The 25,870-nt window shown below is 36.8% G+C and overlaps 1 protein-coding gene across 2 annotated transcripts in view; it reads left to right on the top strand.

The window, feature by feature from the left end:
• The first annotated feature begins 1,126 nt into the window (after positions 1 to 1,126).
• Positions 1,127 to 25,870, top strand: part of LOC150091473 (uncharacterized) — a 189,736-nt gene continuing 164,992 nt past the window's right edge. For both annotated transcript variants that reach the window (XM_090375758.1, XM_090375749.1), the window contains exon 1: positions 1,127 to 1,330. In XM_090375758.1, coding sequence (XP_090231884.1) covers positions 1,190 to 1,330 — 141 coding nt within the window. In that variant the 5' untranslated portion in view covers positions 1,127 to 1,189. The remainder of the gene's footprint in view (positions 1,331 to 25,870) is intronic.

Genomic DNA, 25,870 nt, shown 5'->3' with positions numbered 1-25,870 from the left:
ACACCTGGAAGTAATCGTGCAGGCAGATATTAAGTTTTCTGAGCAATGCAGACAGGCTGCCTGGGCAGGTCATGGGGTTTTGTCAATGATATATAGGAATTTTGCTAGCAGGGAAAAGGAGGTGATTGTCTCTCTATATAAGGCAATGGTCAGGCCATGCCTTGAGTACTGCATACATGTGTGGAGGCCTCATTTTATGAAGGATGTCGATTTGCTTGAGCGTGTACAGAGAAAGGCAACAAGATTGGTGAGGGGAATGAAGGGATCCTCTTACTAAGAGAGGCTTAAGTTCTGCAAATTGCAGTGGCTGGAGACTAGGCACCTGCGTGGTGATCTGATCGAGGTGTATAAGGCCTTGAACGGTTTGAGCACGCTGAAGTCTGATGGGATCCTTCCACTTGTTCATATTACGAACCTAAGGGGGCATAAATTCAAATTAAGAAAAGACAGATGTAGAATAGATGTGCGGAAATTTTCCTTTAGCAAGCGGGTGGTTAATTGCTGGAACAAACTTCCATCTGTCGTTGTGGAAGTTGATAGGTTGAATAAATTTAAGGAGGAACTGGGCAGGCATTTGGAGGGAATGGTATGATTTTTTTTTTTTTTGGCTGATGCTGCATAAACTCATACACTTGCTTTCTTGCATCACATGCCACTAGGACTACTGCTACTACTATTTACAGACGGTATATACTCAGCAATATGTCCTTATTCGCTGATTCTCCTAAAAGCCTACCACTACAACAATTGGTTCTCATTAAAAAGAATGCTTGGTTTTTCTGTTCTATTTTGTGCAAGAAAGGCTGTAATTTGTTTTGCATAAAAGCATTTTCAAATCTGGAATGCCTTTCGAAAATTGGGACCGGAAATCTGTTAATTTTGGTGGGGGACATAATTACCAAAAAATATATAATATTAATTACGAATTTGACGAATTTCATGTAATTATTTTTCCAGATTCAAATGCTGAAATTCAGTGCTATTATTATATCGACAGATCACTATTAGCAATGTATTCTTATTGTTATTATTCTATTTTTTTTTTTTTTTTTTTTTGTTTTATATGGTTTCTGCAAATTTAACGTTAAACAAGAGGTATCTGGTGTTCAGGGTGGAGTGCTAATCTCCCTCCAGCGCCATTACAAGCAGGGTTGGTGTGTGCTGTGTTAGTCTTTGTGGAAGAAACAAGATGGCTAACGAAGAAGGTGAAACCGCTTTATCCAAAAAGAAAATAATTGATTTGCGAGTTGTGGATCTGCGTGTTGAATTAGAGAAGCGTGGTTTGGATAAAACTGGGGTTAAAACTGCTTTAATTGAGCGACTTAATAAAGTAAGTAGTCTAGTCTTTATTAAAATGGCTTTTGGCTTTTCTGTTTTTTTGTGTAAGAAGGGCTCCATTTTGTTTTGCATGAAAGCATTTTCAGCTTCAAATGAGCAATTAATTAGAAGTGAAATATTAGTTGTGAATATTGATGCTAATCATTTTGTTTGAATGCAGGAGTAGGTTGAAATTGCATATTTTCTTAAAATGTAATTTAACGTCGTATTTTATTAGTTTAGTCGTGGCCGGTAAGTTGGCTCGCATTGTGGCCGACTATTCACAATTCGTTTTTACAGTGAGTCGCAACCTAACTGTCGTTTGAATGTCGGCAACTTTTTGAGTTAAGGCACTACCAACTTTTTTATTTTTTTTTTAATTTTTACTTACAGTTTAATATTGCGCATGTTTCAGGGCGAAGGCAGTGCATTTCAGTCGATACTGAGTGTTGTTGCCTAGAGTTGCGTTTTCCTTGTCTACCCTGCGGAATTGTGTGAAAACAGTTCTTAATGGCCGACGTAGCAGTAAAGCCGGTTTGTTCTTAGCGTTCTCCATTCTTTAGTCTGTAGATATTGGTTACAGTAAAATTTAAAATCTTGTTGATAAACTTATTTAGTTCTAATGTTATTTTTATACAGACCGTCAAAGCAGGCATAATGGTTGTTGCTAAGTGTGTTGTATGAAAGGCATTACGTGGAAATTAATTACATTTCAAAAGGTAAAACTAGACTTTCTATTTGCAAATTAAAGGCCAATTTAAATGACTAAATGAATTGTAAATTTATGTAATTTGGTAAATTTTAAAGTGTTATCTCTTGCTATTCTTAGAAGAGCCTAGAAAATCCTCTTTTTTCACATCTGGATTAAAAACAGGCACTTTATCATTTAATATGCAGTAGGAGTTTGTTCTTAGGTCTTGGAATTTAATGGTTGTTGCTAGATTAATTAGCATCCACCAGAAAAAAAAAAAATAGTGATTCTTTCAATTGCAGATTCTTAATGCTTGTAGAATCGCTGCTGATACTCAGATTGAGTATTGCTTTCTCTTTTGTTGCCTCTCTAACATGCTGCTGTAGAAAACAGTCATCCAGGACATCTGCAAAAGTCTTGCTAGTGTGTGAGTGATCAATCCACAAGTTCCAGTTAACATCCAAAGAAGAAAAAATTTGTCAAGAAACACTTTGTTGTGATGAACCGAAGACTACAAATGAAGAGCAAGATAAACACTGACAAAGACAAAATTGAGTATAGTGTGTTATGCAAACCCATTAGAAAGAGACTCAGAGAACATAAGATTTAACACAAGGAAAGTAGAACAAAGCATTAAGGAAAAAGACTTAAATCAGCAGCAGACTTAAATCATGAGCAGTAATACAGAAGAACAAATGATACTGAAACTGAAGGATAGTGATGGTGTACTTATAAATAGCAGAGATGCATAATTCAAATACAGAAGACTACCGTAGAGAAGGAGTAAGGGAATGATGCCAGCAGTGGGGAAGATGGATCACAAATTAGTAACACATACGACATGCCCAATATCCTTCCCGATGAGGTAGAATGTGCATTGAAGAAAATGAAGAATCAGAAAGCCCCGGGTGAAGATGAAGTTACTGTAGAGTTGTTAAATTTAGGAGGAAGAGACATGACACAGAAACTGGCAAGACTCTTCATAAGATACATTAGGAAAGGCGTTGACACCTACTGAGTGGAATAATGCAATCATAATTTTGATGCATAAGAAAGGAGATAAATCGGAGATTGGAAATTATAGACCAATTAACTTGTTATCCCACATCTACAAGTTGTTCACAAGGGTCATTACTAACAGACTTTCAAAGGGAGAAAGCAGGTCTTTGTTAGCAAGATTTTACAAGGTCGGAAAGTCAACCATAACAGAAATTAAAAACAGCAAGGAATAATTTTAAAGATTGCATCGAAACTTAATTCAGATGACGGTGCAAAAGAAAAAGTATGAGAACAGCTAATGACCCATCCGTCTAAGATGCTGTTTGTTGTTGTTGTAGTTGGGTTCTGAGAGCATCAGCAACTAAGATCATATTGCTCCGTGTATACTGTCTGTAAATTGTATGTTCTGTGGTCAATTTTCTATTTGTTGGATGAAAAACCCAAGTTTCAGGGAGAAAAACCATGCTACCCTCGCCTGAGACTGACTAACTCAGCCATATTGTGAAAAAGGCCCATGAAATTTCCTCCCATCATTGACAGGACTCTGACTTAGGTCTTTTACATCCAGGATGGGGAGGATGGTGATTCTACCAACTGTGCTACCCACGAGGGCTAGGTACGAGCAACAAACTGAATACAGCCCACTCAACTATTCTTGCTGAAGAGTTGAGATCTCGCAGCAAAGAAACGAAGTTTGAAAATGGCAGCAAAAAATAAGTAATTTCGTTAAAGGCCTATACATATGTGTTATTATGACTGAAATTTCCATTTGTTTTGTTAATTATAATAAAAATACTAAGTACAACTTAATTTTTTTTTTTTCACTTTCTGAACTTATTAACTTTTTTTTTTTAGTCTCCAGAACTGTATTTTTGATAAGTTCGGAAGTCTGAACTACCACAAGTCTCAATTAGTTCGGATTATCAACTCTACTGTACTATTTTTTTGCATTCAAAAAAGTTCAATAAATATGAAAATTAATCTACATTGAATACATAGGAGGATAGATGGTTGAAGGGACAGGTGTTCTGCATGAAGTGTGCTGTGAAAGAACAAGGTGGGAATTACTTATCATACATGACTTTCCTGGATGAGAATACATATAAAATCATTTTTCCATCCAATAAACCAAAGATTGAAACTCAAGCAGTTGCTCTTGACATTTCAAAGACTTTTGATTGTGTTTTGCTTAAAGGTCCTCTAAATGGGCTTCCAATCTTATGGATTGCTGACTGGTTTTTGTAATTGGGTATCCAGTTTTCTTTGACCATTCACTGTGGGTGATGGTAGATGTCTGTCTTCTAACTTCACTAATGCTGGTGTTCCCTAAGGTTCAGTTCTTTTTCCCACACTTTTCCACTTGTATATTAATGACCTTCCATTGACTGGAAATCCTATCAGTAGTTTTGCTGATGATAGCTCATCGAATTCCACTTTCCAGTTTGAGAAACTATGCCCTGCACAAACAGCTCCAACTTCTTGAATAGCCATTATTAAATCCTGCACCAGCTGCAACTGAGCCAAAGGCAGTAGAGATATCAGGGAAGAAGCAGTGCAGATTTTCCTTTTCTGCCACGTTGCCTAAATCATGGAAATGAGATGGAGACTTAGTTGAATGTGCTAAGAATGCCATAGTGAATTAATGCTGGTCTAAAATCAAAAATTTGTCTAGAAAGTGGTTTCAAGAAAACTAAAAGTTTTAGTAAAGGGGATCAAATAGGGATAGGCCTGAAGTCATTTTGCCCTTGTAGTTTTGCAAGCTTGGGACAGCAGTAACTCTAGTATTTCCACTCTGGAGGTAAGTTTGTGTGAAAGTTTGGCTGTAAAGATTTGCAAAGATGTCTAGGAATAAAAAAACTGCCAGTTTTCAGGAAGTAGTTGAGGATCCCATCTAGTCCTGTTGCAGAGAAATTCAGAAGGGAGTTGATTAGCTATTTTAATTTGAAGATGAAACAGATTTCAGTGTCACAGCATGAAGGATCCAGTATAGTCAATGCATCAGTGGATGAGATAAGACCAAATGTGGTAACATAATCTGCCCAGGCCTCTAGCTTTGAAGTCTTGATGGATGGATCTAAAATATTTGTGAAAAGGTCCTATTCCTTTTTGAGATTGAGTATTTATGAGTTCATATAAGGCTGCTTTCCTAGTGGTATTAAACAGTGATCTGAAAAATCATCTCTTGTGAGACATGATTTCAAAATCAAAACATTTAAAATTCTTTCTGCTTGTTCTGAAAATAGGATTGATAACTTTGATATCCACCATGGTTTGCTTTGTGAGAACCAGCATCACCTAGACATTGTCACCATGAAATAAAAGCAAGTCAACATGTCAAGCATCAGGGAGAGGAATATTAGCATTAGCATTAGCATTAGTAGAGGCATACGATGCAAGAAAGCAAGCTTATTCAGCATCAGCCCAAAAAAAAAAAAAAAACCCTCTCCCATTTCACCCCTCCGTTCGTTCGAAATACCTGTCCAGTTGAGCTTTAAATTTGTTTAGGCTATCAACTTCAACAACAAGTGATGGAAGTCGGTTCCACCAACCAACCACCCGCTGGCCAAAGGCAAATTTCCGCACATCTATCCGACATCCGTCCTTCCTCAATTTGAATTTATGCCCTCTGAGGTGATTATTCTGAGAAAGATGAAGAATCCCATTTGCATTGAGCATGCTCAAACCATTCAAGGCCTTATACACCTCTATCAGATCACCTCGCCGGTGCCTAGTCTCCAGACTCTGTAATTTGCAAAACTTAAGCCTTTCTTCGTAAGAGCAACCCTTTGTTCCATTTACTAATCTTGTTGCCCTTCTCTGTACCCGTTCCAGCAGCTCTACATCCTTCTTGAAATGAGGCCTCCAGACCTGTATACAGTACTCAAGATGTGGCCTAACCATTGCCTTATACAAGGGAATAATCACCTCCTTATCCCTGCTAGAAAAATTCCTGTATATCATTGACAAGACACCATGAGCTACTCTTGCAGCTCGTCTGCACTGCTCAGAGAACTTCATATCTCCCTGCACAATTACCCCCAGGTCCTTTTCATTCTCCACCACTGTCAGTGTGGTACCGCAGAGTTGATACGTTGCTCTGGGGTTACTGTTTCCCATATGCAGTACTTTACATTTGTCAATGTTAAACTTCATTTGCCACCTCTCAGCCCATCTGTTCAACCTTTCCAGATCCTGTTGCAGCAGCATAGCGTCAGTAGTGTCCTTGACGACCCTGCCAACCTTTGTATCATCTGCAAACTTGGACATTAAACTTGATATCCCATCATCAATATCATTCATAAACACCGAAAACAACAACGGACCCAACACTGAACCTTGAGGAACTCCACTAATAACATTAGTCCACGTTGAGCAGTGTCCATTGATTACCACTCTCTTCTTCTGCCACTCAACCATCCCCTTATCCATAGCAGCAATTTGCCTCCAATGCCACAATGCTCCAATTTGTGCAGCAGTCTTCCATGTGCAACAGTATCAAAAGCCTTTCTAAGATCCAAATATATAATATCAAAGTTATTCCCTGCATCCAGTTCTTTTGTGACTACATCATAGTATCCAATCAAATTGGTCAGGCAAGACCTGCCCTTAACAAAACCATGCTGCATCTGAGCTATAACTGAATTCTTGTCTAGATGATCCTGCAGTGCTTCTTTAACCAGTGCCTCCATTAATTTACCTGGAACAGAAGTTAAACTAACAGGTCTATAATTACTTGTGTCAGCCTTTGATCCTCCTTTGTGAATTGGGGTTACATTTGCACATCTCCAGTCTATGGGTACCTCCCCTGAGTCCAAAGAAGCTCTCATAATTATGGCTAGGGGTTTGCATACTTCCTTTGCTGCCTCCTTTAATATAACTGGATAGATCCCATCCACCCCAGGTGCCTTTTTATGTTTATCCTCAACAATCTCTCCTCCACTTTCCTCTCAGTTATTACAAAATCATCCAGCTCACTGCCAATGTTTACTTTACCTACATCATTCTCCTTCCTGAATAACTCCTCATGCGTGAATGTAGATGCAAAATACTCGTTTAGATTGTTAGCCACCTGAGCAGGATCCTCAACTGTTGAACCATCAATATCCAGTGGACCAATCTGATTCATCCCTTTCCTTCTCGAGTTCAAGTATGTAAAGAACTCTTTTCTGTTTTTCTTTGCATCCTTTGCCAAGGATTTTTCGTAGTCTGCCTTTGCCTGCCTAATCTCCTTTGTGACTTGGTTACAGACCAACTTATATCTATCATAGGCTTCCATGTCACCCATTAATTTATATGTATCCCATGCATTTTTCTTCTCTGCCACATGTCTCATTAGTTCATCTGACAACCATTTAGGCCTAAACCTTGAACAATATTTCTTAGTTGGTATGTAAAGCCTGGTAGCCTCCAAGATTAGTTCCTTGAATGCTTCCCATTTTGAGTTTGCTGTTGGTAACATCATCAGTTGGTCCCACTGTATAGAATTTAAATACTGTCTCAGACCATCATAGTCGCCTTTACGAAAACAAAAACCCTTCCCTTTACCTCTGATGGTAGTTACCTCCTTGAGTAAATCCCACTTCAACACACTGTGATCACTGCCACCTAGTGGTTCATTTATCTGCAGGTTCTTAATGCATGAAGAGTCACTACTGATAATCAGATCAAGAGTATTGCTCCCTCTTGTTGCCTCACGAACATGCTGGTGTAGAAAACAATCATCCAATAAATCCACAAAAGCCTTGCTAGTGTGCGAGTGACCAACCCACAAATTCCAGTCAATATCTGGGAAATTAAAATCCCCCATTATAAGACTCTCTGATTTACTGGCCCACTCTATTTCCCTGTACAATATCTTATTATACTCATCAGAGTCATTAGGCCTATAGCACACTCCTACTCTCAATTTTGATTTCCCTATGCTTATGTCACACCAAACTGATTCGGCACTGCCCTGTCCATCGATGTCGACTGGCTTCACTTCCTTGGACTTTATGTGTTTCTTAATTAATAGCATAACCCCTCCTCCCCTCCTGTCCTGTCTATCCTTTCTATACACATTGTATTCCCCAAATTCCAGTTCCGCATTACTTATATCTGTGTGACACCACGTCTCTGATATCCCAACAATATCTGCCTTTGATGTTTTGAGCAATACCTCAAATTCATCAAATTTATTTACCAAACTCCTAGCATTGGTGTACACGCAGGTATACATGCACCTGTTTCTATTCTTAGCTACCCTAACACAACCCATGTGTTTACTTGTAACGCAATGACTACCAGCAGTCTCTGAAATATCCTGCATCTTGTTTTTCAGACTTCTGCTCATTTCAATAGAAGCAGTGCAAGAATCACTTCCACCTCTGCCAGTGGCTACTGTTAATCTATTAGTCCTTGTATCCCCCCCAACTAGCAGTTTTCCGACCCACCTAACACTGCCTCGACAGCATCAGCAAAAATTCTTGCACCCTTTCTATTTAAGTGTATCCCATCCCTGTAGAAGCAATCTCTCCTGTTAACAAGTACAGTCCAGGCTGAAAAAAATTCTACCCCTTGAGCCTTGCACAATCCCTCCAGGGCCGAATTGATCGACAAGGCTCTCATCATATACTCCCTCCTATCGTGTCTGGGCAGAATTGCAGACACTTTCAAGTTCAACCCTAATTCACGGCTTTTTTTCAGCAGTGACCTGTACTTGCTAAGTAATTCCGCCGGTCTCCTACTCTTAATATCATTCGTGCCAACGTGTACAACTATATCACCTTTTGTGCCCTTAAAAGATGATATCCGCTCTACAATGTCATCAACCTTTGCCCCTGGCAGACATACCCTGGTCCTATTCCACCTATCCTTTTTACAAAGCATGTTCCCCGTTTCCCTGACAATAGAGTCACCAACAACTACTAGTTCCTGTGGGACCAGTGCATTCTGCCTAGGGGGCTGCTTCTGTGTTGCCTGATGACCAAGTGCAAGCTCTGGCGTTGATGTGGGCAGCTGAGAGCTTGATGGGCCCCTCAATTTATTTCCTTCGAGGGCATCCACCCTGTCCTTCAAGCTCTCATAAAGGCCCATAACAACGCTGAGTTGTCGCCTGATTTCCTTGCACTCCTTACATCGTGCACACACAAAGACATCCCCCTTGGCAGTATCATGTCCCGTACCCAACTGCTCCGCAAACATCAAGCAAACAGTGCATTTTAATAGACTGTGATTCAGAGGGCAACTGGCCCCCTCAGTTCTCCCCTGAACCACAGCACTCCCATTAGCTTGAGCCTTTTGCTTTGCTGCTCTGGTTAGAGTCATGATTCCAATGTACTTCAATAAAATTTAAAACAAAAATTAAATCCTTAAGTTATATTATATATATATATGGATATATATATTGTTTTTTTTTTTTTCGATATCTAGTGTTCCCTTTATACAACTTCCGTATCACGTGTACCACTATAGTTATGTATTAATTATTTGTTACGATTAAGTCGTTATATATATTTATAGAGTTAAAAATACAATTTAATTGACAATAAAGTTTATCAAGATTAATAGATTTACTGAATAATTGACAATATTATATTATGCACTATACTACACTAAGCTTATGCTATCGTGTAAAAATGGCGGGAATTCACGAACGAGTATCAAGTATGTATTATTTGTTACGTTTGTACTCTAAGTCGTTATATATATATAGTTAAAAGAACAATTTAATTGACAATGAAGTTTAACAAGATTAATAGATCTACTGATTAATTGACAATATTATATTATGCACTATACCAGACAAAGCTAATGCTATCGAATTCCGGATATGCTGTGTCGCGTTTCAGTAACGAGTGTTATCTACGAAGTCCCTTTATATAACTTCCGTATCAAGTTATGTATTAATTATTTATTTTTACTAATTATTTATGTTCCGTAACCTATGTGGTTATATGTATAGTTAAAAGGACAATTTAATTGCCAATGAAGTTCGACAAGATTAATAGATTTACTGATTAATTTTCACGTAACTATGGCGGCTGTCTATGAACGGTAAACTCGTGTATTTGATACCCTTTCCGATACTAAGTAATACCTACAAATCTCTATCTAAGTTACTTTAACTTTAAGTACCGTAAATAGGCGCCTCCGTAGCCAGGTGGGAAGGAGCAGCAGTGCGTAGCACACGCTTCTTGATTAGACCGGGGTTCGAGCCCGTCACCACCAAATATGGAGAATGCGGAAAGGTCATGGAATGACCACCGTATATCCCGGAGCAATATGGCCTTAGTTGCTAATGCTCCTAAAAACCAAACAACAACAACAACCGTAAATAGGAATATAAAGCTACTCTAGAAATAAGTTAATATGTCAATTTAAACTAATAAAGCAGAATATATGAAGGAAAACTGACCAGGAAAAAAAGGTGAACAGTAATTTGGCAAGACCTTGACTCAGAAAATGTGGGGATGAAACTGACTTGCCCAGAGACAGGTCCTGGGATGGTAAGGCGGGAAGATACAGTGAAGGGTAGTCTGAGCGAAGCAAAGTGGTAGATTTTTGGTGAAACACAGCAACTTGGGCATTAGAAAAGATTGTCTAATCAGGCAGCGCTCCTAGTAGGTTAAGAAGTGGCTTGCATACAGTATATATTTAAAGTTGGTTGGGCAAACAAGGGTCAGTGTCGATGGGATGTGAATCACAAAGGTTGGTCACCGATACAAATTATGATGTCAAATGGTGTAGCAATGGAGATTAACCATGAGCTGATCGTCGAACTCACATAGGTTTGTAATATACTACAAGGACAGGGGTGCCACAAATGTGGATGCAGACAGCTACAGCTTCATGTTGAGAAGACTGATCCTGATGTTGGGAGAAAAGTAAGTCATGATGAACATGGCTTACCTTTCTCTCAATTGAACAGACATGTCACCGCCCCATAAATATTAATGAAAAATAGCATGAAAATGGCAGTTCAAAATTGGCAGCAAGAGTGACAAAATCACTTTCAGGTGTAAGCCATGTCTCAGCAAATGCAATAAAACTGTAGTTGCCAGTGGTGAGTAGATCCAGAAGACTGAATCTTGATGAAGTTAATGTATAAGAAATTCACTGGGTTCATTGGTAAGATCCTCAGATTGATGGTTGTAGGACAGATTGTTATTATTTTAACAGCAACTAGGCTTATTGCTTATATACCCACATATATAGTTATCTGTATCACAAAGATAAAGTGGGTTATCTGGTATGATCCTTGGATAGTACACGGCACTGATGACATTACAAAGCAGTCTATGGACTCAACAAGTACAGAGCAATGTTGAAAAAATTTATAAGTTAGATGATTTTATAAGAGGTAAATTTGAAAGTGTGCAATTTTGCATAGGTACGATACGAGGGAGTATATGATGAGAGTCTTGTCCATCGATTTGGTCCTGCAGAGATTGTACAAGGCTCATAGGGTAGAATTTTTCTCACCCTGGTCTATGCTTGTTCAAGAGAGACTACTTCTGCAGGGATGAGATACACTTAAATTGAAAGGGTGCAAGAATATTTGATGATGGCTATTGAGCCAACGTTAGGTGGGTTGAAAAACTGCTAGCTTGGAGCAATACACAGACTAATAGCTGCAGGCGGAGGTGAAAATGATTCTTGAACTTCTTTTGGAAAATGCAGCAGCCTCGAAAGCTAGGTGCCAGGGATTTCAAAGCCTGCTGTGGTCATCATTGAAGAAGTAAATACATGGGCTGTGTTAGGGTTAACTAAAAGTAAAACCAGGGTCATGCATATCAATCTTGGGGCATAGTAAAGAAATTATGAATTTGATGTGCTGGTCAAGTGATCAAATGCAGGATATCAGATGTGTCACTCAGATATAAGGTATGCAGAATTTGAATATGGGGAGAACAATGTGTGTCCAGAAATAACATGATAGGAGGGGAGGATGTGTTATCTTCTCACTTAATAAGCACATAAAATCTATCTCTATGCGTGTCGACTGCTTGCAGGTGGCCAGTGCAATGTGGAGTCAGCTTGGAGTGACATAACATTGGGAAAGCAGAAACGAGAGGAGTGTTATAGGTCTAATGTCTCTGAGTACAATGAACAGCTGAACAGAGAAATAATGGGCCAGTAAATCAGAATGTCTTATAATGGGGAATTTTTGCTTTCCGTATATTGACTGGAACTTGTGGGTTGACATTCACATCCTAGAAAGACATGTGGATTTATTGGATGAATGTTTTCTACAGCAGTATGTTAGAGATGCAACAAGAGAGCAATACTGATCTGATCATCGGTAGTGATTCTTCATGCATTAAGAATCTTCAGTTGAAAGAACCACTAGGCGGCAGTAATCAGTATATTGATGTTGTATTACTTAAAGAAGTAACTACCATCAAGGGTAAAGGGATGGGTTTTTGCTTTTGTAATGGAGACTACAGTGGCCTCAGACAGTTTTTGAATTCTGTTCAGTGGGAACAACTAATGATGTTACCAACAACAAATTTTAAATTATCAGGTGACACAGAAGCCTATGGTAGATATAAACTAGTCTGTAAGTCACAAAGGAGGTTAGGCAAGCAAAGGCAGATTATCAGAAATCTTTGGCAAAGGATGCATAGAAATATAGCAAAGACTTCTTTACTTATGTAAAGAAGTCTTTGCTGTATTCTCAAATATAATCAACTGTCTTATGTTGCTGAAAAACTAAATGAATATTTTGCATCTACATTCATACATGAGGTATTCTTTAGGGAAGTGGAAGCCAGATGTTTATCAAACTAATAGGAAGCTAAACAAATTTGTAATACTTGAGTAAAATGGAAGAGATTCTTCAAGTTAAACATAAGGCACTTGGGGTGGATGGGATTTATCCAGTTATATTAAGGGAAGCAACAAAGGAGGTAAGCAAACCCTTAGCAATAATTATTAGAGCACTGTTGGTTTCAGGTGAAGTCCCTATGGACTGGAGATGTGTGAATCCTCAATTCACAAACGGGATCAAAGGGTGACACGAGTAAATACAGACCTGTTAGTTTAACTTCTGTTTTAGGGAAAATAATGGAGTCACTTGTTAAAGAAGTAATGTAGTATCATCTGTACAAAGCTGCAATTATACTTAAAACACAACATGGGTTTGTTAAGGGAAACCTTGTCTGACCAATATGATTGCATACTGCAGTGCAGTTGCAAAGGAACTGGATGTGAAAAATTTTTATATTGTATACTTGGATTTTCCTCAAAATGAATTGTTTAGTAAGCTTCCATCCTGCAGTGGATTGATAATGGCTGCAGTTTATTTTTTTTATTTTTTTTTTACTTGGAATTTCAAGAATGTGTTTTATATTGTTACTCATAAAAGACTGCTATACAAATTGGAGCAGCGTGGAATTAAGGGTAAGTTACTGCTATGGATAAAAGGGTGGTCGAGTGGGAAAAGACAGAAGATTGGGGGTGGTGACTCCACTAACAACCAGTGTTGTTAGTGAAGGCCCTCAAGGTTCAGTGCTGGGTGCATTGTTGTTTTCTATATTTATTAATTATATTGATGAAGGCATATCAATAAATAAATATTGAGTGTAGTACTGTACAGTTTGTTTGCAGATGATATAAAGGTTGGCAGGGTGATTAATGACAGTAATAACTATGATGCTGCAACAGGATCTAGAAAAATTAGTCAGTTGAGATGAGAAATTGCAATTGAAGTTTAACCTTGACAAATGCAAATACTATACTACATTTGGGTAGGAGTAACCACAAAATAATGTACCAACTGTGCAGTACTACACTCAGGGTAGTGGAGAATGAAAAGAACATGGGGGATAATTGTGAAGTTAGATATGAAGTTTTCTGAGCAGTGCAGACAGGCTGCCAAAGCAGCTTATGGGGTCTTGTCAATGATATACAGGAATTTTGCTAGCAAGGATAAGGAGGTGATTATCCCATTGTATAAGGCAATGGTCAGGCCAAATCTTGAGTACTGCATATAGATCTGGAGGCCTCATTTTAGAGATGTGGTGGTGTTGGAATGGGTACAGAGAAGGGCAACAAGATAGGTGAGTGGAACTGCACAGGGCTTCAGTTCTACAAATTGCAGCATCTGGAGGCTAGGTACTTGCAAAGTGAACTGATTAAGGTGTTTAAAGTTTTGAATGGCTTGTATAAACTCAAAAGCTGATGGGATTTTTCCTCTTCCCCAGACTATGCACATGAGGGGGCATAAATTCAAATTGAGGAAGGACAGTTGCAGAATAGATGCAGAACATAGAGTAGAGTGCCTTTAGTCAGCAGGTGACTGACTGTCAGAAACTCCTGTCTGTTGTGGATGTGGGTATTTTGAATAAATTCAAGGAACTAGAAAAGCTATTGGAGGGGATGGACAAGTAATGTGATTTTTTTTTTTTTGCTAATGCTCTACAAGCTTGCTTCCTTGCATCATTTGCCACTACTAATACTAATAAAAAAATTTAAATTTAATTTGAAAATGGAAATACTCTAGTAACACAATCTAAAATAGATTGTATCTTATGCTGACCTTGTTAATTCTTGCAGTTGTATAGGTGTGACATGGCTTTTGATGGCCATGTTTTAATATTATTATTGGAATCATCCAGGCTTCAATGTTGGCCCATTTGTTGTTTTAACAAATATATATTGATATTAATGATGATAAAAAAAAAAAGTAAACTGCAGCCATTATCAATTCACTGCAGGATGGAAGCCTCCTCAATTCACATTGAGAGAAATAGACCTAATGTGCCACGCTGGTCCAGTGTGTATTGGCAGATCGACTGTATTTAGCAGTCAGGGGCTTGAACCCCGGTCTACTCAAAGAGCATGTGCTATTGCACTCTCATTCCTGACCATTCGGCTATGGAGGCCCTTGGCTATGGTGGCCCGTGATGATAGTATATCTGGCTTAATTTCCACATCACAAGATGTGATGTGATGGGAGTAAGAGCAATGAAGTCAACCAATACCTCAAGTAAATAAGCCCAGAGTTAAGTTTATCTAATGCAAAAGCCTAGAAAAAAGCAAAAAATAAAAAAACAAACCAGTCTTCTATAAGCAAATAATTATTTGGAGAGGACCCTAGGGATGTTCAAAATATTTAATCCGACAAAGCAGAGGAAATTATTTAGGTACGAAACAGTTTTTAGTCAAAAGCAAGTAGTAAGTAAGCAGTAAATCATGGTGGTAGACAAAAAAAAAAATCAAAAGTAGACTGTAACAAAATAAATATTGAGAGATTTCTATTTTTTTTATAAAGTTTTAGAAATATACCATATATTGCAGTGCCTTAAATTCTTGTTTAATCATGTACTTGCAGTACGTCAGTCAATTTTGTAACAAGCTTCTGCATCTTATGAATGGTGCATGAAGAACTGCTGTATTTTTTAATTCAATTAATTCTGTTCTTTCTTTTAGAATTTTACATTTTTATATTTTATTACATTGCACAGCAAAGTGTAATGTAATAAAATATCAAAAGAAAGTGGTAAGCATATACAGTACTCCCTTATAGGTTGTGAAACTAGAACCTACAGTTATGGGTGACAATGGAACAAAATATCCTGTTGATGTTATATGTGTATATCAGAGATAAAGTTGTCATTTCTTTTTGCCTTTTTCATACTGTACTGGAAATTTGTGTCTCTGTAATGTGCTTCAATATGGAGGTGCATTTATTATTAGAAATAGGCAGTCTCAAAAGTTTACTTTTTTGGAATTGTAGAGATAAACCTGAAAAGTTAACTAACTTCCTTTTAGTACTGTGAACTGTTTTTGTTTGAGGAGATGAATGAATTCTTTTTAAAGGTCAGTAAATATACTGTGTGTTAAAATAAATTGTAAATGGTTCATATTATTTAACCCTAAGCATGTGCCCTTAATTCAAATTTAGAATTTTATGCTTGGCATACAATCAACCCTTAAATTTTAGATGATTTTTTTTTGTTAGTGCTTCAAAGGGCAACCTTTGTGCTGGAATATATAGTAGTTTACAGAGAAACACTTTTTTTTCTATATATATATATTTTTAAATCACAAGATAATTCAAAAGTTTCAGAACCTTGTAAACAGTATTCTGAAAGTCATGTCTTAATATAGCTTTAAGCTATGGTAAAAACCATAGTAAATAAGTGGGATATGAAAATTCTATCTTGGAACTTGTTCACTTAAATATACTACATATCACTCTCTAAATTCATCAGAGGATATCCTTTTTATGTAGAAAAACATCCCTAGTAATAAACTAATCTTTCAAGAGTGATAGCAAAACCAGTGCCACAAAGCAAAATACCACCTGTAGAATCCAGTGGTTGTAGCACAGGAATTAAAAGGGTTGTGATTAATGGCTATTCTTCTGATTGGATTAGTGTTGAAAGTGGGTAACCTTGATGATTCGTGCTGGTACAGCTGTTTGATTTTAAATGACTTTAATGAAACTGTTATGGCACATGATGTTTGTAGATACCAAGGTTGGGAGGGTGGTAAAGGACTAGCATCATGCAGGCTCTTCATCAGAATAATTTGGATAGGTTTTAGGGATGGTCAGAAATGTGGCAGCCATTATTAAATGCTGCAAAATGCCATGAATTACACTTTGGAAATAACTTGTAATTTATACACTAATAGGAGCTGAATTAAGAAGAAAGTTTGGGGGTTGTGGTAGAGGCAGAGGATTCTCCATGCAGTGTAGTGTGCACAGGCTGCAAGAAAGGCCTATGATATCCACTTGATGATTTATCAAACTTTGTAATGATGGGAGGGGTTATAATCTCACTCTGTAAGGCTATGCTGTGGCTGCACTTCAATTACTGTATCCAATAATGGACCCTTTTTAGAAGATTTAAGCTGAGAGACAAGCTTTGTGAAATGCATCCAGGTTAACTGACAACTTTTGGTTTTCAAAAAACTGGAGATTGGAAATTTGTATGAGGAGGAAAGAGGAAACTGTTTCTACCATTACCTCATTGGAATCATTCATGTATTAAATGTCACGAAGTTTTATATCTATATAGGTAAGTTGTAAATAGTGCAAAGCATTTACTGAAATGATTTGCAGATTACATTGTGATCATAAGCCACGATCTTAATCAGTTATGCAGAATTAGTAAGGATTTTGAACTAAAGATGAATATGGTTAAAACACAAGTAATGATGATCAAGTATGCCACAGAAAGGAATATATTCATTGAAGGAGCAGTAATTGAAAAGTTGGATTCGTATACTTATCTGCGATAGGTCATTAGCTGTAATAATAATTGGCTGGAAGTCTAGAAGAATAAATTTCGGATGGATAGCATTCAGGAAATATAGACACATACTGAGGAGCAATAACCCAGTTTGTCTGAAATGTAAAATAATGAACTGGTGTATACTCCCGACCATGACTTATGGAAGTGAAACTTGGGCACTCATCAAAAGAATGGAGGAGAAGCTGAAAACTACACAGTGAAGAATGGAACAAATTATATTAGGAATCACACTGTTAGATAAGAAGAGAAACACATGAATTAGGCAGCAAACACAAACAAACAAAGGACATTCTTACCAAAACTGAAGAACTGAAATGGACTTTAGCAGGATGCTCTTCTTGAAGACATGATATAACAGATGAACTAAGAAAATAACAGAATGGTACCCAAGAGAAGCTAAAAGAAAACCTGGAAGACAACAATGGAGATGGATAGATGAAATTCACGAGTTTGTGGATAATAAATGGATGGCCATCTCACAAAACAGAAGGAACTGGAATTTGCTGGAGAGGCCTTGATCCTTAATAGTGGATTGAAAATGGCTTATGATGATGCCAAAATGAAGTAATACTACTGAGAGTCATGTTAATAAAAAAAAAAAAAACAGCGAAGAGGAATAACATTGGAAACAAAATAAGAGATCATAAGCAAACACGATCCCATTCTTCATCGTCATGAGTTAGTGATGACGAAGAATAAACATACCTTAACATTTGTATGGCATAAATAATTTCTTTATTATTATGATTTGCTTGATTTTAAAGGCTGTTTTTATTTCTTTGGATAAATAAATCATCTTTTAAGCATAAACTATCGTATTGTTTACCTTTATTTAACATTACTATTGTCAGATTCTGTTATTCAGAACCAAACTCCTTTTTTTTAACATTATATCTATGGGAAATAAATTCCCGCTTTACGAGTGCATGCTAAAATCGAATTAACTCGTAAAGTTGAGAATTACCTGTATATAGTAGGTTACATAAAATTGAAATATAAAGATTTATACATACAGCCACTCACGGCTTATGTAATACTTGAATTATGGAAATTCGACGTTACGCAAGTTCTTTTCTGTCTGGTGCAAACTTAAAAAAAATCGTGGAAACATTTTGCATCCCGTAGGAATAAATGGAGGTATCGTAATGTGAACCCAATAACACTTTTTTTTTTTTGTAATTTTTTCTGAGACCTTAGTAGTTGAAATTTTCGCTATGTAACTAAGCTATTTATCTCTATAAAAGGTCATTTCTATAATGGAAATTGCACCACACTTTCATTGTTATCATATGTTCCGTTATAAGAATCAATTTTGAATGCCTTTGTGATATTTTTTCTAAAACACATTTCCGGAGGTCACTACCATAAAACAATTTGCAATTTCCAGTTTATTGGGCTTTTCTGTTAGTGCAATCTATTATAAATGGGTAGTAAACTCTATTGCATTTGTGATGATCCTGATAACTGGAATTGTGTAGGTTTTTATGTTATTATGGTGAAATGTGTACCCCTTCACTGAAATCTTCAATCATATAAAAAACAAATAAATTTTCAGAATCTTCTCTGCATTCCTATTTATTAGAATGCTGAAGGGATAGCGACCAACGGAAAGTGCATGTGGTGGCAGTTCTAGGAAACAAAACAAAATTGATTTAGAAATGAAGATGAAAATGATTAAGAAGTATGAAACAGGATAAGGTTTGTCATCTATTGCGCAGAATTAGATCTCGCTGCTTCAACAGTGAATACTATTTTAAGGAAAGTGCGCATATAAAAGAACACGTTAAAGGATCAATGCATTTAAGATCAACAGTGATCACAAAATAGCATTCAGGTGCTATATCGAAGATGAAAAAGCTATTAATAATATGGATGGAAAATCAGATTCAGAAGTGAGTGCCCCTGAGTCCAATGGCCATTCAAGCAAAAGCAAGAAGTATTTATGAAGATATTAAGGATAAGTATGGCGAAACCCCAAGCCAAATTTGTGGCAAGCAACGGGTGGTTTAATAGGTTCAAGCATCGTGCTGGTTTCCAAAACATTAAAGTATGCAATAGTCGCCAGTGTCGATTCTGCAGCTGCAGAGAAATTTTGTGGTGTTGGAAAAAACCCCTTCTAAATCGACACAGCCCTCAACTTCTGCAGCGGCGTGCTTATCAGCTGGAGAGTTAATTCTGGCAACGATACTCGAAAGGTAAAACTTTCTGACGTTATACCTGTCTCCTCTCTCTTTGTAATTTTATAATTTTGTAATTTTCCCTGCATGTGAGATAAAAAAAAAATTAATAATTCTATTTACATTTTCTTCGAACATATTTCTTTTTTTGGCTGGTGCAGCATAAGACTCTGGCTTCCTTGCAGCATATGGCTAATAATAATAACCCTTACGTAAGTCGGGGAGTGGCTGTAATACATAATCTAATCCATTAATCTTTTACTTTCTAAAGTTTTTAATTATGATCCAGTTATATTAAAGGAGGCAGCAAAGGAAGTAAGCAGGCCCTTAGCCATGATTGAGGGCATCCTTGGACTCGAAGGGGATCCTTACGGACTGGATATGTGCAAACGTATCCCCTATTCACAGAGGGATCGAAAGGTGACATGAGAAATTACAGACCTGTGAATTTAACCTCTGTTCTTAGGAAAATAATGGAGTCACAGGTTAAAGAAGCACTGCAGAATCATCTTGACAAGACTTCAGTTTTAGTTCAGACACAGCATGGGTTTGTTAAGGTAAGTCTTGTCTGACCAATTTGATTGGATACTACGATGTGGTGACACACAAAGGAACTGAATGAAAAAATAATTTTGATATCATATACTTGGATTTTAGGAAAGCTTTTGATACTGTTGCATATGGAAGATTACTGTACAAATTGGAGCAGTATGGCATTAAGGTCAAGTTTCTACAATGATAAAAGGATGATGGTTGGGTGGGAGAAGACAGTGGTAATCAGTGGATACTGCTCTTGGTAGAATAATTTTATTAGTGGTCTACCAGAGTTTGGTGTTGGGCTCATTGTTTTTTCCTGTATTTATTGACGATATTTATGAAGGTATATCAGGTTTAATGTCCAAGTTTGCAGACAATACGAAGGTTAGTAGAGTGTTAATGACAGTACAGTAAACCCCCGCTATTCGTGGTCGCTGATTTAATATAAAATGAAACCTAAAAAAAATGTGAATTTTAAAGCGCCGTGAACATTTTCCGCCATTAAAAAAACATGGGCGTGGCTAAAATGATCTTTCCCGGTCAAAACAGCGCTCAGTGGGTGGGGGGGAGAGGGGTGACAAAATCGCGAGCGTGGATGTTTCTCGCTAATCCTTGTTTAGTATGTGTTATGCGTTTGTCATGGAAGGTTTCGTTGTTTGCTTTTAATTTATATGCTTATAAACTGAATAAATTTATCAATTTATAAATTGATATGCTTACAAAAGTGATAAATCTACCGTTTTGCAGTGTAAAACAGACTTTTTCGAGTGTGTTAATGGAAGCAAGTGACTTTATTGTGGACAAGTTCTTTCTAACCCGTACAAAAATATGGCTACGAATAACAAGGGAAATGTGAAAAGATCAAAGAAGGTGATGACATTAGCGAATAAAATTGAGTTATTAGATAAAATTTCTAATGGTGAAAGTGTCTCCTCAGTGGCAAAACATAAAATCAATGAGTCAACGGTAAGATCAAAGAAATCGGAATTAAAAATCCGCCGTAGTGTCTGTGAAAACGCGCTAATTGCTTCAAAAGTTTTCTCTGTAACTCATGATGTTAAATTAGAAAAAATGGAAAAAGCTTAAAATCTGTGGATAGAAGACCGAACTCAAATTAAAATTCCGTTAAGTTCACTCATCATTCGTGAAAAAGCAAAACTCCTTTATCAACACTTTAGCGAAACTGGTGATAGCACTGGCGGGATAAGTTTTTTAGCTAGTAAAGGCGCTGGTTTGAAAGATTTGTTTGAAATTTCTAATAAATATTACATTTAATATTAAATTGTTTCTTATTTTCATTTCGATGCCATATGCTTGCATTTCACTATGTGCTATGTACATAGTCATATTATGAAGGTACATATAATACATACATAGACAAAATTTTAGACTAGTTTTTCTTATATATTTCATACTTTGGAATGGAACCCCTTTATTACTATGGGAGCCATAACTCAGTATTCATGTTTTCGCTATTCGCGGCATTTCTCAGGAACGTAACCCCCGCTATTCGCGGGGGGTTTGTTGTATGCTATTGCAACAGGATCTGGAAAAGTTGAGCAGATGGGCTGAGAGGTGGCAACTGAAGTTTAACATTGACAAATGCAAATGCTGCATTTGGGTAACAGTAATCCCAGAGTAACATACCAACTGTGCGGTACTGCACTCAGGGTAGTGGAGAATGTAAAAGACCTGGGTGTAATTGTGCATCAAACCTGAAGTTTTCTGAGCACAGCAGACGGGCTGCAAGAGTAGCTCATGGGGTCTTGTCAATGATATATAGGAATTTTGCTAGCAGGGATATGGAGTTGATTATTCCCTTGTATAAGGCAATGTACAGGCCACACCTTGAGTATTACATACAGGTCTGAAGGCCTCATTTTAGGAAAGATATAGCTGCTGGGACAAATACAGAGAAGGGCAGTGAGATTAGAGAGTGGAACAAAGGGTTGTTGTTACCAAGAAAGGCTTAAATTCTGCAAATTGAAGCATCAGGAGACTGCACTTGCAAGGTGATCTGATTGAGGTGTATAAGGCCTTGAATGGTTTGGTGCAAGCTCAATGCTGATGTGATTTTTTTCCCCTCTTGCTTAGATTCTGCTCCTGAGGGGGAATAAATTCAAATTGAGAAAAAACAAGTTGCAGAATAAATGTGTGGAAATTTGCCTTTAGCCAGTGGGTTGTTGATTCCTGGAACAAATTTCCTTCTCGTGGAAGTTGACAGCTCTAAATTCTAGGCAAAACTATTCACTTTTGGAGTGAATGGATGGGTGAAACGGGAAGTGTTTTTTTTTTTTTTGGCTGATGCTATATAAGTTTGCTTTCTTGAATCATATGCTTCTACTAATGCTAATTTACCTGCCAAAAATAATCGACACCTATTTGTTCTTTTATCTTTAAGCTTAACCAAGGCCATCTGAAATTGACTACATGGGTTATTATATTAGCATTCAAAGAGATAGATCTTGTGCATATTTATTCTTTATTTATACTGTATTTTAATTATTCATTCAAGTCCAATGAAGTTCTGAGAGGATGTGGAATTTTGGTCTCACCTTGGAAAGTTCTGCTACACCTCTAAATGGAACACACTTTCATCTGAAAGACATTTATACATGTGCACATACTTTTTGTTGAATTGAACTATTTTATTAATTAGCACTTTTTGAAATACTTGAGCCGTTGTGTTTTGGGCACTTTAGCATATATATGCATAATATGCCTATTGTTAGCCTGTCTGTAAATTGCAACTTTGATTCTCAGTGGATGGATTTTTATGAAATTTTATGTTTGCGTCTTTTTAAAAGATTTGTCGTCCGTTCCAAATAATAAAAATCACAACGATGGAAATCTGGTGATTATTATTATATTTTCCCTCATCATGTAATGACTGATGTTGAAACTCATCCATGTTGATGAGTTTTATGAAATTTTATGGTTGAACATTTTGTTAGGGCCTTCCCAGATTTCATTTGCATTGGACCAATCTGGCAGTTATTTCAACACCTGTTTACATGTTATAACTTAACTCTGAGTGAATGGATTTTTATGAAGTTTTATTTATATTTTGCTCTGTTAGAACAATTTGCCAACCCTTTCCAAATTTTGTTAAAATTATTTTATTGGTATATAAAATTTGTATATACCAATAGAAATCTGGCAGTTATTTTTTCATACATGTTACATCCTTATACTGTATATTGTAGCTGAAGCATTGGATGTTATCTTTCTGGTCATGTGCTGGTTGTAAAATTATGGGCACTGTGACAAATGTGCAGAAATAAAATTTTCCTTCTTTGTGCATAAGTTGTTGCTTTTTTTTTTTATTTTTATAAAGAATGAATTATTACAATTTGTTAATGTGCTGCTTACAATAACTTCATTCCTACCATCACCAAATCACTCAAATTTTGGGTTTCCATCAGCTGAGACCCTCATTTGAAAAACATCTTGGGTAAGAGAACCAAATTATAACAAGCTCAGTGCAGATATACTATCTGTAGTTTGTACCACACTCAGTTAAAATTATGGTTGCTCAGTAATTGGGTTCATTCACTCCTGATAATTTCGAAAAATATACTTGCTTACATGGCATTTGTTAGACCTCATACAGTTAACCACTCAACCGAATATTGTATGGTCATTTTACGAATATTGGTGGGGTTGAGGTATATAGGAGGACTTAATTTATTCCCAAATTTAATTCAGTGATTGTTGCAGGCCATTCTTGGAGCCCTTGGAAATATGTTGCACATTAATTGTTAATTAATGATTAAAAATCTATTTTTTTTTTTTTTTTTTTTTTGTTTCCTAAATGTACTTAACTTTTATTCAGGATGATTTGGAAGAAAATGTTTACTTTTAAAATTAGAAAGGAATTAATGCAAATGTGTTATGATCCCTTCCCCCACCAAATTTAAAACTTGCATTTCACAAAACGTTTAACTTCAAAATTTTAAAATATTAGATTTTTCTGTGTTATCTTGCAATGTTTTATGTATCTATGTATCATATATTTATGTGATGATAGGCAAGCCCAACCTAGCCCTGCATATGCTACGTTCGAAATGTTGATTGCAGTGGAATTAATTCCACATCCATACTGTGTCCACATTCAAAATATACCAGGACAAAACTGAAGGAAGAATCCCTTTTTCATTGGAAGGCATGGAGAAAAAAAACCAACTGGAAAGGTGGTGGCCCAGTACAGAATACCACCAATTATTCAAAACATATCCTCCACAATAACAGAAACAAAAGCAATACTAGTTTGAGTGGCAACACCACACAAGAAAAAAATCCAAATAAACAAAATTCCTATTCAGGTCTAACAAAAAAAAAAAAAAAAAAATTCCAACAAAAATTTTTCCAGCCAGGACAACTAGATACAACCTTAGAAGCAGGAACTGACAAACCAGTTTTTCCTTTAAATTTTATTTATTTTATTATTTCATTTATATATTTATTATTTAATAATTTATTTTAAGTAATATTTTGGTTTATTGTTTTTAACATGTTTAATACAGTTAGTCCTCGAGTTACATAACTTCTGACTTACGTAAATTTTTTTTTGGTAAAATCGTAAAGATACTTTGTGTATAATTTTTAAGAGTGAAGTCGAATGAAGGAACAATTGATAGGATTGAATTGACAATTGATAGGATTGCTCAATTGAACAATTGAGCAGGATCATCAACAACTGTTGATGATCCTGCTCAGATAGCAAACAAACTGAATGAGTATTTTGCATCTACATTCACACATGAGTTATTAAGGTTTGAAAATGGTAGAAGGTTATCAAATTGTAGCAGGGTGCTTAATGATTTTGTAATAACTGAGAGCAAAGTGGAGGAGAAATTGTTGAAGTTAAACATAAGAAAGGCACCTGGGGTGGATGGGATCTATCCAGTTATATTAAAGGAGGCGGCAAAGCAACTAAGCAAACCCTTAGCCATAATTATGAGAGCAGCCTTGGATTCAGGGGAGGTCCCCACGGACTGGAGATGTGCAAATGTATCCCCAATTCACAAAGGGATTCAAAGGGTGACACGAGTAATTACAGACCATTTAGTTTAACTTCTTTCGGGTAAAATAATGGATTCACTGGTTAAAGATGCATTGCAGAACCATCTAGACAAGACTGCAGCAATAATTCAGACACAGCATGGGTTTGTTAAGGGAAAGTCTTGTCTGACAAATTTGATAGGATATTATGTGGTTACAAAGGAACTGGATGCAAAAAATAATTTTGATATCATATATTTGGATTTCAGGAAAGCTTTTGACATTGTTGCGCATGGAAGACTATTGTACAAATTGGAGCAGAATGGTATTAAGGGTAAGTTGCTACAATGGATAAAAGGATGGTTAAGTGGGAGAAGACAGAGGGTGGTAATCAATGGGTGCTGCTCTTCTTGGACTAATGTTATTAGTGGAGTCCCACAGGGTTCGGTGTTGGGTCCACTGTTGTTTTGTATATTTATCAATGATATTAATGAAGGTACCGTATTTCCCCAATGTATAAGACGCACCTTAATTTTGGGGCCCGAAATTTGAAAAAAAAAAGTATTACATAAAGTTATTGAACTCAGGTTTTATTCATCATAAAATTCATACAACTCCTCATCACTGTCAAAACTGCCATCCGTTAGCTTGTCCTCATCTGTGTCTGATGACAAATCACTGTCTTCATATATTGCCTCGTCTTCAGTTCCATCTATGGTATTTGAAATGCCACACTTCTTAAATGACTTGACAACGATCTCAATCTTGATATTATCCCAGGATCATTTCATCCAGGTACAAACTTCTCCTATAGTTGGTTTCTTCACTCTTCCTGCTGGTGTCAAATTGTCCCCAGAAGACTTCATCCATTGGTTCCATTCGTCTCTCATGGCAGCTTT

This window comes from Mastigoproctus giganteus, chromosome 1 (genome assembly GCF_048544385.1).
Source record: "Mastigoproctus giganteus isolate SK-2022 chromosome 1, ASM4854438v1, whole genome shotgun sequence".
Taxonomy (NCBI): Eukaryota; Metazoa; Arthropoda; class Arachnida; order Uropygi; family Thelyphonidae; genus Mastigoproctus; species Mastigoproctus giganteus.
This window is presented reverse-complemented; position numbering and strand designations above follow the sequence as displayed.